Source organism: Cibotium barometz, chromosome 13 (genome assembly GCF_041138505.1).
Source record: "Cibotium barometz isolate CiBa-2024 chromosome 13, ASM4113850v1, whole genome shotgun sequence".
NCBI classification, from domain to species: domain Eukaryota; kingdom Viridiplantae; phylum Streptophyta; class Polypodiopsida; order Cyatheales; family Cibotiaceae; genus Cibotium; species Cibotium barometz.
The window spans coordinates 6,471,880-6,485,214 of NC_141058.1; the positions used below are offsets into that span (position 1 = coordinate 6,471,880).

At 41.7% G+C, this 13,335-nt stretch overlaps 1 protein-coding gene across 1 annotated transcript; it reads right to left on the minus strand.

The window, feature by feature from the left end:
- Nucleotides 1-6,378: 6,378 nt before the first annotated feature.
- LOC147632315 (VAN3-binding protein-like) lies at nt 6,379-10,502 on the minus strand. The gene is made up of 9 exons (XM_086807145.1): nt 10,084-10,502; nt 8,926-9,982; nt 8,633-8,752; nt 8,430-8,498; nt 7,828-8,203; nt 7,456-7,653; nt 7,318-7,367; nt 7,171-7,228; nt 6,379-7,016 (listed from the first exon to the last, which is right to left on the minus strand). The coding sequence occupies exons 2-9, from the start codon at nt 9,310-9,312 to the stop codon at nt 6,814-6,816; spliced, it is 1,461 nt and encodes a 486-aa protein (XP_086663271.1). The 5' UTR covers nt 9,313-9,982; nt 10,084-10,502; the 3' UTR covers nt 6,379-6,813.
- Nucleotides 10,503-13,335: the final 2,833 nt, after the last annotated feature.

A 13,335-nucleotide genomic window follows, 5' to 3' on the forward strand; every position in this document is an offset into this window, starting at 1 on the left:
CTTACAATGTCAAGTTGTGAAGTAGTCAAGTGCATTCCTGAGCACATAGAGAAGGAAATTTATTTGTTGCATCAATCTTCTTGTGCTTTTTTATTGCCTTGTTGCTATGTGATGATATTATGCGTCTCTGATAGTGAAATTTAATTCTATTAAGCTACAAAGCAAAATGGCCATACATGTCTCGACCATGTTGAAGTGCCAACATGTTTTTTGGCAGAGGCCTTTTTAATTCATCTTTCAAATGTAATATATATATGAATTTTTTGGAGCACCTTTTTAGGGTGCTTATATGGTTGTGTACTATTCCATATTATGTTTATGAAATATGAGCTTTCACTTTTCTAACAATGATAGGGCATCCTCACTACAATTTTTAGTTGTTCATGTTATAGTTTGAAGCCACTACACAAATCACATTATGTATGACGTGGTATGTTGTAGCATCTCTATGTTTTTGCTTGTACTAAATTCAAAAGGGTTCATAACTTCATTTGTACATCCTCTTTTGACCATGACTTTTAGTTGGAGCTTTACAACACCAATTCATTTCACATGCATATGGTATCAGGTATGCAACACATGTAGGCATGGGTCATTAGTTGAATAAACATGGAGTGGAAGTTGATCTTTTTAGTAAACAAGAAATAGACTAAAGGCAACATATATCCTTTGTGTATCATGGCATTTCTATAGATCCTTTTAACTTACAACATTATTTGGAAGCCTAAGTTTGCATGTCCCATTTTTTTATCGTCACCTCATAAAATCCAACCTCCTCACCCTTTGCCTGATTGGACCTTTTGAGTTTGTAGATAAAAGGAAATAACATGTGTGCATGCTTGCTTACACTTCCCAAAATTGTTTTAGCCTCGACCATCTTTGTTTGAGATTAGCTAAATTACATGAATCACAAAGAACGATACAAAGCCATTGAATCTATTATACCTATGCAAAAAACATAAAAAGAATTAAAGAGGCTTAGATAAAGGCCATTCCAAGGGAATTCCTTCAAGAACACAAGGAGAAAAGAAGGAAGATTGCCTAAAGGGTTCAAGAACTCCAAAGATAATAAAGAGGAGATGAAAGTAAACCAAATAATGAGAAGGTGCCAAAAAGGGGACTCTAGGTGCAAAGAAAGAAAAGGGCATGAACATTACTAATTTGCTTTGAAAAAGAAGTAAACCACGGGAAGGTTGGAACTTTAAAACACGGATGATTTGAAGAAGAATAAAGCAAGGATCATCCTTGAACTGCTACTAGGATTGGACGCACAATGTTAGAAGATGGTATTGGAAGCCTCAATTGAAGAGAGCCAACTTTGGCGGAAGTGAAGGATGCAAAGATGCGATGGAAATTCATGTTTAGAAAAACCAAAATTGTATAGGATGGATGTAACCACATACTTGGATGAGTTCATTGTTAAAACACATTCTGAATTAGACTCTCCCATGTTTGTGTTTTAAACGGTTAATAAAAGGAAGGTGAAGCCAATGGAAAACATAAGGAACTAGGCCATTAAATTAAATGGGCTAGAAAGGTGGTGTTCACCAATTTGAGAACACTTGAGTCTTGTAAGATAAGAAAGAACAAGAGGAAGAATGCAAGGGTCTTACCAGCTTGTACCTCTAGCCACTCTTAGTAGAGCAACCGTCTCTTGTGGAGAGCTAGGATCCTCAACCTTTCCTTCCTTCTTATGACTACAAGGGAACTTTGCAATTGGGTGGTGAGCAAAAGAGAGAGCAAGCTTATGACTTGTGTAATGCTAGTAGTGTATACTTAGACTATGAACTTAGCCTAGACTAGCTTTTGGGCCTTGGATATTACTTAGGCGGCTGGGCATTGTACATATGAGTCTTGTATATAAGACATTTTAACTAATGAGAAAAGACATAGTCCCATTCTCACAATTGAGTTTGAGTTTCTTGCTCTTGTGATTGAAGCTTTCTTGTATGCTCTCTTTTCTTTGATGCATGCATGCATGAGGATTATGTGGGTGAGTGATGGTATGTTGATTCAAGTTCTCTTCTCTCTTTGTCTAGATTCTTGAGCTCACACCACCTGCAAACTGCAAGGGTGTCCAACGATTCATGGAACACGTTGGTTTACTATAGAAGATTCATAATCTTATACATTGACATAACAAGACCCTTGTATAGAGTACTTGTCATCTTTGAGTGGACAGATGAGTGTCAAAAAGCTTATAATAGTCTCAAGAGAGCCTTAGTAAGTACACCAATCCTAAGATCTCCCAACTAGGACAATACGTTCCATGTGCACATTGATGCTTCAACCTTTGCAATTACTTGTGTATTGGCACAACCAGGAGAGCATAACATAGATTTCCCTCTTAGCTTTGCCAATCCGATCCCCACTTTCAATGATTTTATGACAGCTTCTGTTTTTGTAAACCATGAGGCGCTTCTTTACTCTAGAGTAGTGTAGAATGAACTACTTGGTGCCCCACTATCCAAACTTTGCATTGTTCTAGAATGGGTTGAAGAGATAGTTCATTATTTGGCTAAGCTCGGCTAAGACGAAATCATAAGGCGCTATCCTCAAGAATTTGAATATGTCAATGTCCTTGAGCAAGCCCACTCGAGCGTGGCTAGTGGGCATTTCTTGGTAGACACCACTGCTAAGAAAGTCCTACTAGCTAGTAGGGTTGTGGTGGCCTACCTTGTTTGGAGATGCAAAAGATTTTGTAAAAGACTACAATGAATTTTAGCATTTTGTTGAGATTCATAAAATGCCCCTATACCCTGTAGTAGCAGCCAGCAAACCAATTGAGAAATGGGGTATTGACTTTGTCTTACTAATTTGGCTCAAAGCACTAAAAAGATTATAAGATCCTGATGAAAATAGTGGAAGCCTCACGCAATGGGAAAAAAAGTTATTAGCTACTCTTTAGGCTTATAGAACCGCCTACTACAAGGTGGCCATCCACACCTTTCAACTTGATATCCGGTACTTATCGCCATCATGCCCATGGAATTCTTAGTTGTACAATTTATGGGATGATCGTCGAAAAGATGATGTGCAAGGAATGGTTTGATGAGAGGCTCAAAGACAAAGAAATAGAAGTCGAGGACATGGTTCTCGTGTATAGCTCAAATAACCAAAAGCGCAAGCTAAAGTACAAAAGAATGGGACCATTCTTAGTGTGTGAACTCACTCCTCAAGGAACCGCATGCATCGAAACACTTGACAATATGGAGATGAAAGGATTCTTCAACGGTAGCAAACTTAGATGCTACTATGGCCCTTTAACTACAAATGCTTTGAAGACCATTCACCACAAGAAAGACGAAAAAATAAAAGAGGCTGTAATGAAACGAGAGGCCTAGCGTAAAGCTAAGGCTAGGCAAGACAAGTTGCACAATTAACACATCTCCATTAACATGGTCCAAGTCATCGACCTAGAAGAGGAGGACTATGAGGTCAAGCCCACCAGACTTTGGCTGGGCATGTCCACAAAAAAGGGTCTAGAATAAAAGCTAGTGCTCATGGCACAATGTCCCATGAGACTTGGTGCATGCTATAGCGTCGTTGACTCCCACATAAGCACGAGTGGAAGGAATAAACATGTTAAAAACCACAGGCATAGGTTCATTCATTGCTATGTTTCACATTGGGAATAATCCCTTGGGAGGGAAGTTCTAGGTCATTCCTGTAGGTACCATGCATGAAGAAGTGCTTCTTGCACGAGGGTGGATGGGGGCACAATCGCGATGCCAAATTGATTGGGACTCGCGAACCGCTACCTTGCAACAACTAGCCTCGAGACATGTAACTATTCTGATGGCAGATTGTGTCTGACAAAACCTCAACACCAAATAACCTTTCTCCTAGCAAGGAAGCACTAGAACGAATCGAGTTCCCAAAGGTGACCCATACTCTAATCATGTCATTCAAAAGGAGGCCGATCATTTATTTGGCGCCACATGGGTAAGTAACCGATCCTTTGTCTTGCGATAGGGGTAAGTAACCAAGCTCCATTAAAAGCCTCGCCCATGCCAAATCAACCCTTGCCGTCGCTTACCTCTCCGACAAAACTGGCCTCCCCAAGAACTAACCTATCTAACACCCTCTCTACTAACCTTTCTAACCTTACCAAATCAGACGTGTGAGCTCAAGCCCACCAATCCCCCAGCAACACCAATGTTTCCATAATGGGGGTGACAAATGGTGGATGTCAAAAGAAATACTCTAGGCACAAGGTCTTACTATGAAGGGCAAAAGAAAATCTGGATACCCAAGAGAAAGGTCCAACATAAGCTAGCCATGCCACCACATGGACCACATTGCAAGATAGCAAAACCCAACCCTAAACCAAAAACATGGTTCCTCAGAAAGAAGTTAGAAGCCCAAGGATATTATGCAGGAGGTCACACACAACTCTAGCTATCTAAAGCAACACAGTCAAAACCAACCCGTCAAAGAAGGCAACCCCAAGACGGGGAGAAGAGCTACCCGAAAACATGGTGTGTACTTGACACTCTTCTAGTGGCCCAAGGGTACTATGAAGGTAATAAGAGCATTTGGGTACCTAAAGTCACACCGTCATTACCCCAATTTCTTCAGCCACCACGGAAAGTGCCAAGGCAAGATGGCAATGGCAACCCAAAGCTACCAACACTAATGGAACCCCATGCTCAACCCTAGCAAAGGGTAAGGGAAAGATTGAAGAGTTCATGGTGCCCTCTGACCATCACCAAACACTTCTCCCCATTGCCACCAGTGGAGTTGCTTTGAGAAGTCAAAGGACATATGACCCACAACACAATCCAATTCGAGAAGAAGGTGGAGCACAAGCTCATCTATCACACTCACAAATGCTACCAACAAGTAGAGAAGAGGCTAGAGGTCATGGAGCATATGAATAGACTTAGACTTAAGAGGGCTAGAAGCTATTCCAACTTGGGGCACAAACCTTAGCACTTCTTCTGATTCATTTCTTATGACACACATTTCAGCACTGGTATTGTTTAGAGATTCCGCAGGAGATGACTTGACCTTGACTCTAGACGTGCCCGAGATACCTTGCACCTACCTAGAGCCACCGAACCCCATGAAAAACTTAGTGGTGCGCATGGGATGGCCAAAGATATTATCACAAACCTGGTTGATCACTTCCACCATGAGCTTCACAACATCTTCACCAACTCTGCCGACAAGTGTGGAGCAGCCATGATCCTCACCAAAGTCCTTTACTATGCTACTGGTTGGGGAGATCTCCTTGAACCGTACAACTAGCAAACTATTGCCACCCTAAGCACACCTCTTGCACAACATGCCCCTTTGGATCCCTCCCCCACAGACTCCCCTCAACCCAAAAAGCCAAAGATGGATTACGAAACAACTACCATAGATTTTTTTGCCAAATTTTTGGAGACAAACTTGAAGAACACACCTACATGACAAGTGGAAGCAGTTGAGAGAAGTGGTCCCCAAAGAGCATGCCCAATTAGGAGGCACTTCTACCCGAAGGCGTTTGCATTTCACTTTCATGGCAACAGACTCTCAAGTTCCTATAAAGCCACACAAAACATCATAGAGATACAGGTGGATCCAAGAAGGCCACCTCACCTCAACTAACAGCTTCTCAAGGGCCATCTTCAACTCTCAAAACCTCCTTCTAGACTTCCCAGTAGCCTTCAGTTTCATGATCCAAATGCCATCAAGCAAGTTGAACAGAAATAAGCCGCCTCAGGTGATGCCCAATCGCCACCACAATAGTGTAACCACACCCATAGCTAGTGACAACAGGAATAACGGACGACTGAGTAGTAAGGCATGAATGTACAAAATATGTAAATGTTAACTTCAGTGTAAATCAAAGCAGTGTTATGTGTAGCAATGCTATATGGAGCATATGAGCTTACATGATGGTGTATTACGATCATAAATCTTGAAAATTTTGATATTATAACAAGCCTGATTTCGAGCTATGAATTGAGGGAATCAGTAATGTTCTGGCATTTAGGGTATTACTTGAGTGTTGGAAATGGAGGCAGCCAAGATGAAATACCTTGTCATGAGAGCCCAATGTTGATCTTGGAGATAATTTCAAATGAGGATGTGATTTGTTGGGCCAATTCAGTTTTGAGAAGTTCTTAAGAGAGTGATTCCTATATCCAAAGCAGGAACTGGCTTTTGATAGCCAGTATGTCTCAAAAATGTACTAGGGTTAAGAGAGAATAAGAGTAGGGTTAAATTCTGATCACATGTACTGCATTTGTGTGTAGAGGATTTCATGACTCTTAACAAAAGAAATCGACAACTTACGTTACAACTCCCCTAGTGAGCTTCAAAGCATGCTCAGACTTCAGCTTTCTAAAAAGTTTCATTGGCTATTGCTATAGTGTTTAAGAGTCCCAATGGTGGTAAAAAATGGGTGATCCCCTTTTGAACTATAAATCCAACACAAATACAAAATCAAATGTAGCCAACAAAGGGACTAGAGAAAGCTGGTGGGCTGACTCCTAACATCTGAAAAAAACCTTATATCATCCACCAACTATGTACAATTACCACCTGATTGATACTCCCCACGAACAACAAGAAGTCGGCTGCTGGGAAGTGCCAAAACTCCTACACGTACTGTTCTTAAAACATGTAACATCAATCTACTGATATTTCATCGATGCAGAACTAAAGCTTGAAGATACATTTGCATATGCCACTTCATTTTGTGGTGTTTACTATACCCTCTTTTGGTGAAGTTTGTATACCGTCAAGATAGGAAAAAATCATGCCCATCCATTAGGCTGTCATGATCCCACATATCTCATTGAACAGAGACTGTTTTATGTTTTATGTTGGCCTCTGATGTTGGGCATGAGAGAGCAAGCGGGATATGCCTTCTGTCCATAATTGATGGTCAGTTTCATTTTTACACTCTAACTCCATTACCCCGTGGTCTGTTTTGATGCCAAAGTATCGTCTTTGATCTGCACCATCTAGAAGATCCCTCCCAGGCCATGCAGGGATTTCTGCAATGACATCCAGCACCATACCTGCTTGCAGAGGCAATACTTAGAATTTCACAAGGCAAAGGATTGTCTTTAGTAAAAGAGCTTTTGTAGACCAACTGCTTCAAAGATAATCACCATCAGCATGCTGCACATCAACATAGACATGAAGCTATAATAGCAGCAATTCACCACTTACGTTTTTTGCTCTTGGTGATAGTGCCACCCATATATTTGCTCTGTGACTTGACAACAACCTGCATACAAAGACACAAATGAGAAGCCTGTCCTCTTCCCATACAAACATACTAGCGGTTACAAAAGGTTGCCCGAAAACAACGATCACCTGAGAATTCTTGTTGAGGTAGACAAAGACTACCCTCCAATGCAGCTCTCCTGTAGATTCATAAAAAGCAAGACCACTCATTCAGTAAGTGCTCAATCTACTCAACAAAAACCAACCTTCTTGACAACAGGTTCTTACCCTTCCTTGTCCGCTTCAAAAATTCACATCCCCTGTTCAGAAAGTCCTGGTTACAGAACTCTGCTTCACTATCCTCAGATGCCAAATCGGCACTGAAATTCATCACATTACTGCCTCCTCTCTCATAAGGGATGACTGTGGCATGACTGTGGCTATTCTTCAGAGTTCTGACCTTCAAGGTTTCAGCTGCTCGCAATGCTGCATTCAAGAGTGGTAACGATTCACCATTAACCAGAAGTCCAAGCATGTTGCACATTGTCTATACTTATGCACTTCCATTTCTTTTCAAGCTGAGGAAAAATGATACAGTCTGCACATGATCCCCAGCTCAACGAATCAGATGTTCTAATAATCATCTCAGAAAAATCATACCTGTGGCAGCAGCAGCAGTCAGGGTCATTACATCTCCAGGTGTCTTCACACTAACAGCAGAGCTTACAACAGATGACATCTGGTCACGATCTGCTCCCATTCTCTCTGCTACTTCTACACATTGAGCTGCAACAAGTGCTGCAGCGGATGCAACAGCCATGCTTGTCTTATTCTGGCCATCATCACTTGAAGAGGTGGCAGTTGAAGCAGCAATTGCAGCTATGGCAGCAGCAACACCTGCAACAGACATCGCTGCATGCACTTGTGAATTGTGCACACGCAATGCCTCTTTCTTCCTGTCTTTCATGTCTTTCAGCCATCTTTTCATTGATATTCCCCGCATTGGAGCCCTTACTCCACTGAAGCTGCGACAAAACTGCCAAACCCAAAAGAAAACAACATAATCAGGGCTATTAAAGTTTCACATGGATGAAATGCAGAAACTTTGGCAAAACCACAGAAAATGATACGGCTCATCTCAGAGCAGTCAACCGAACCCAGAAGCAACTTCACTGGCAATAGTCAACAACATGGAAGATATGACGACAGTTAAGGCCTTTATCCTATAACACCCTGATTCGTTCCAAGGGAGCTTTTCTTACCTTGTTGCTGTGAAGACAATCAACAGAACCAAGTTCTGGATGAACTGTTTGTTGAAGCAAGAGCCACGTCTGAACAAGGGACCCAAATCAATTCTATTATTTACAATCATTTCAACAATATTAATGCCCACCATCCAAATTTAACCAGACACTTGGAAACTTAGCCGTGACAGAACACGGGTCCCAGGCCAAGAGATGCTTACTGTTAAGTCATCTGCTGGTCTTGGGGACAAGGGAGGGCTTCCTCCAGCAGTACCAGTCCCGATAAAGCTTAGAGGACCACTGCTATGAGAATTTCTTCTAGAAGAGAAAGGGGAGATATCCTGCCAAAAAAATCAAGCAACGGTATCAGAGAACAAGCTCACAGAAGGGCATGGCAGACCCTAAAACAACTTTGTGTGACAAGATTGGGGTACACTATGCTTCCACAGACTAAATATTTCTACCACTTACTGCAGTGAGAAAGAAATTCTGAATTAGGGCATCTGAAGCTTACCGACTGTGCCATTATCCGCTCCAAAACAATCTGGGCAGTCATGGTTGAAGCGAATGAGAATGGTGCACTGACGAGAGCAGGTTCCTCTCCCATGAGTTTCTCATTACCCTCGATTCTCCTCTGAGCATCAATTGAGGTGAGGGCCTTGGCAACTTCCAAGGCTGAGATGCTCCATGACCGGGAGAGGAACTCCATGGGCTCCTGTGGCGTCTCAGGAGGTTGGTGAGATGACAGAATGAGGGGCAAACACATGGGAGAATCCTCTTGAATGTTCTCCAGAGGCTGGGATGAGCTGGTCCGAGGAAAGACTGTAGAGTCTGTGAATGTACGTTCATGTTGAATTCCAGGACTGCACAGTTCGGGGAGGCTACTATGGGTGGACCTCATTTCCACGCTTTCTCAAGGCCGTTGAGGCCAGCAGTGGAGTATGGAGGAAGGAATCAAGGCAAATTCTGTTTCAAGAGGTGTTAAGGTTTGCTTAGGCAGGCTACTAACGAAATGGAATGAGGCTACGAGGCTACAAGCAGAGGGAGGGCATGGTACTAGGGTTCAGAGGGTACGAGGGGGAATGGGGGGCCACTGTGAAACAAGCTGCAGTAATCTGTCCAAGGTAGAGAAAGGGAGTACGAGAGAGAGAGAGAGAGAGAGCGGTATGTGCTCCAAATTTGATGAAGTGCCTGAATTTGTCGTGGGGTCTATATGGCTTTTAAGGTGGGGTGAGGGCCCGGGGGGACCAACTGTGGGTCACTCAACTGTGGAGATCGTGCGGCGGAAGAATTCTCTGCCCAGTAGAACGCCCAAGTTCCAACTCGCCCACTTCTCCTTTCGCATCTGTTCAGCCACAGCAGGGTCGAGCAATGCAATGCAAATCGCCGGCAACTTGGGCTTCGGGAATCGGGACTCGGGAGGAGAGCACAATGACACACCGAGAGGCCCAAGGGCGGAGAGCTAGCAATGACCGCCTACAGAGCCGGGCTAAGGTCAAGGCTCTTCTTCACATTAACACCAGAAGAAAAAAGCTTCGATGGGCCTCCAAAGCAGCCTCTTCTGTGAGCCACTGCCCAAGCCAGGAAGACAAATTGCTCGGGAATCTCAAAGAAAAAGAAAAGCGTGGCTTGCACACACAGAAAAGCACTCGATTCTACGACCCTTTCCTACCTGTAGAAAAAGAATTCACATGCTTTGTGTCCCTGCGAGGCCAGCTCCCATGCCTCTCTTCTGTGTTTCTGTTCCTTCGAAGTTTCCCTGCACCACGGTCAGGGCTTTTCCCAAGGACGCTACCAAACTGCCTCTCACCGCCCGCTCCGCCTCGGAAAGCTCAGATTATGCATCGACACGACTATGCTGGTGATGGCGACGATGCTGATGATCTGGAGCCATAGCCCATGACGATGATGGTTTCCGTCCGCGGTGCACGCTCTCTCGACAATTTCTGCAGCCCAAAAGCCTATCTCGCGGCAATGATCGAGCGTCTCCGGCACGCGATTGCGCAAAGCCCTAGTGCGTTCTGCTGTACGAGGTGGCTATGGCGCCAAAGTAAACCCTAAAGCATGTCGCAGGAAGTGCCAGGAGCCCTAACTACGAGCTCGCCACGTGGGCGTCAGTTTTGTCAGTACTTTGCCTTATTCTCGGCACGCATTGCCACGTAGGATCTGCTCACGTGGCCCTTACGTGGCATTTGCCCGTCCCTATTCCGCCCACGGCCACTATGGGGGCCAAGTGTGGAAAAGACTCTAATTTGATGCTCACACCACCATTGCACACCCATGGTCCTCACTCATGCCCCACCGAATCAAATTCTCTCCTCTTTGCTCACCTGCTCTGCTTTTGTGAAATGGCCCACTCAATCAAGTGGAAATTCGTGTGTGCCCTTCATGATTTTAGAAGCATGTGGCTCTACACCTCGAGGCTCACATCTCTTTTCTTTAATCCTTTGAGAAATAGAGGCCTCAATTATGAACTGGCACGTGTTTCTTTAGGAGGTGGGATGAACCAAGTATTACGCCTCGAAAGCAATCCATCCTCGAACAACATCAACTTATGTTGTTCGAAACAGATTTTGGGTCGCACATCAAATTTGAGGCGTGATCCTCTCCTTGGTGTTCTTTGAGAGAGAATGAAGATATATGCACACTTCTAGAAGTGCTTACATTGACACATTAGATCCGCATTTCAATATTGCACATCCCTCGAGCACATTGAGAGGGTGTGGAGTCAAAGTGGATTGAACCATTAAAGTAAATGCCTTGAAAAGAAAAAATGAATCTTTGGTTTTAGCAAAAAAATCATGAATATGAACCTAATATTAAAATGTAAATTGATTTGTCATAATAACTCTATTTAAAAATAAAGTCTTTTTGATGCTTGCCAATATATAAAACTACATCACACTTTTATGAATAAGTTGCATTAAATTTTTTAAGTGTTAAATATATATAATTTAAATATATATAATTTATACTCTTGAATTGGAGCTTGTAAGAAGACACACACACACAGAGAGACACACATACTTCTTTCATAAGCTCTTTGTATGAATAGCTAAATGTGTACTTTAATACCTCAAAATTCCATTTTGAAAAAGACACAATGTGTGTTGTGCATTATTCATTGTGCACTACTTTTGCTAGTAGTTAAAAGAAGAGGCCATACCCACTTTATTCAAATGCGATCATTTACCCTTTTGACATTGTATTGAAATTGTATTGCCATTTTACATATATAATTCTCAGCTTGATATTTTCCAAATTCCTAGAGTAGAAGGAGCCTACCTCTCCTCGAATGCCTTCCGAACCTCCAAATTCTTGCCATGTGGTAGCTTCATGAAAGTCTTCCTTTATATAATATATATAGATATATAGAGATATAGAGATGGCAACATGGGTATCGAAATATAGAATCAACTACTTACCATACCTTCCTAAAGTTCAAAATTATACATTAACATTATTGTTTAATCACCAATTTATAATTTTTTATTAGTAGATAATATTGAGACAATAAATCTAGTCTCCATTCCATTGTAATTAAAGATTGTGATCATTACACAAAGTTCTCATCCTTCACATGTACATTAAAAGTTATGGCAACATGGTTTTTAAAATTTAGAATCAACTATTTACCATACCTTTGAATCACATTCATATGAAGATTACTAGCAACATTCTCACGTACAATAAAAGTTATGACAATATGCGTTTGAAAATATAGAATCAACTATTTACCATACCTAAGCTTGCAGCTTTTCTTTCCTCTTCTTTTTCAAATTTGTAAACCATATTATCGTGTTTGGTGAAGGATGGCACAAAAAGAACACTTAAAATTTTATTGAAAGTTTTATAGAAATAGCGGCAAGTCAAGTGGAATTGTTTCCCACCTCTCCTATCTTATGCTATTGTGTCTAAATGTCCAAAACATTGTATCATGACTCGTTGCTATCATAACACATATTGCCATCATGTGGGATACCCTTTGCACTATGCGTATATTCACTTCCTTGGCCCCTATGTGGCCTTATCTCATGTCACCATCTTACTTATTTAATATATTGCCATCTTTACCTCGTTGATGGCCACCCTTCATGGGCATGATGTTGAAAAGGGCCATGCTACTTGATGTTTAGAAGAAAAGTTCCTTGAGACATGTAACACCACCCTTGTAGACCTTGGCATATGAACCTTAGTGACACATGCACTCGCATGGCTCCTCATCCATTTGGCCCACTTAATTAAATTCTTTTTTAAAAATCCCACTTTTCTTTACAGCATGAGATCATTGAACTAAGTGAAAATAAGTATACCCCTTAACGATTCAAGAAGAATGTGGTTGTACAAGTCAAGGCTTAGACTTTAGATCAATCCATAAGGACTCAAACATGGCCTCATGTGAGCTATTTACAGAAATAACAAGATTTACACCTTATAAGGACTTCAAAAAATATAATTTTATGTCCTTCATCTATCCTCAAAGTACACAATTAATTACTCACATAGATAGATTCAAAATAAGTTTCGTGCTTGCCTTATGATGCAGATGCATGCTATAACATTAAAATACTTATTAAACATCTCAAAAGGAAAGATCACGATGAAAAAGTCTTTTAAAGGCTTGAGAACGAGTAGTAGGAGCCCCTTTATTTGCCACAAAAACTTTGTGCTCTTTAAATTTGCATTTTTATCCTCAATTGTGCTTGACAAATTTGCTATAATGCTTTGCTGCCCCCTTGTACTGCATTGAGGGGAAGCATAGTCTCAATTGAAAAGGGAAAGATGATGTGTTGTGTCAATGTAACCACTTGCAAAAGTCACATATATATTCATACTTTCAAAGTACCAAAGCATTAATGAGAGAAGGATCATCCCTCAAATTTGATGTGTGACCCAAAATCTTTTTCAAACAACTTTACTTATA

Bases quoted from the DNA above. Each gene is read 5' to 3' on its own strand.
- LOC147632315 (XM_086807145.1), bottom strand. From the start codon at position 9,312: ATGAGGTCCACCCATAGTAGCCTCCCCGAACTGTGCAGTCCTGGAATT. The intron at 8,499-8,632 runs GTAAGCATCTCT...TCCCTTGTTCAG, and splicing joins GACCAGCAGATGACTTAACA to ACGTGGCTCTTGCTTCAACA. The intron at 7,368-7,455 runs GTAAGAACCTGT...ATGAATCTACAG, and splicing joins TTTGAAGCGGACAAGGAAGG to GAGAGCTGCATTGGAGGGTA.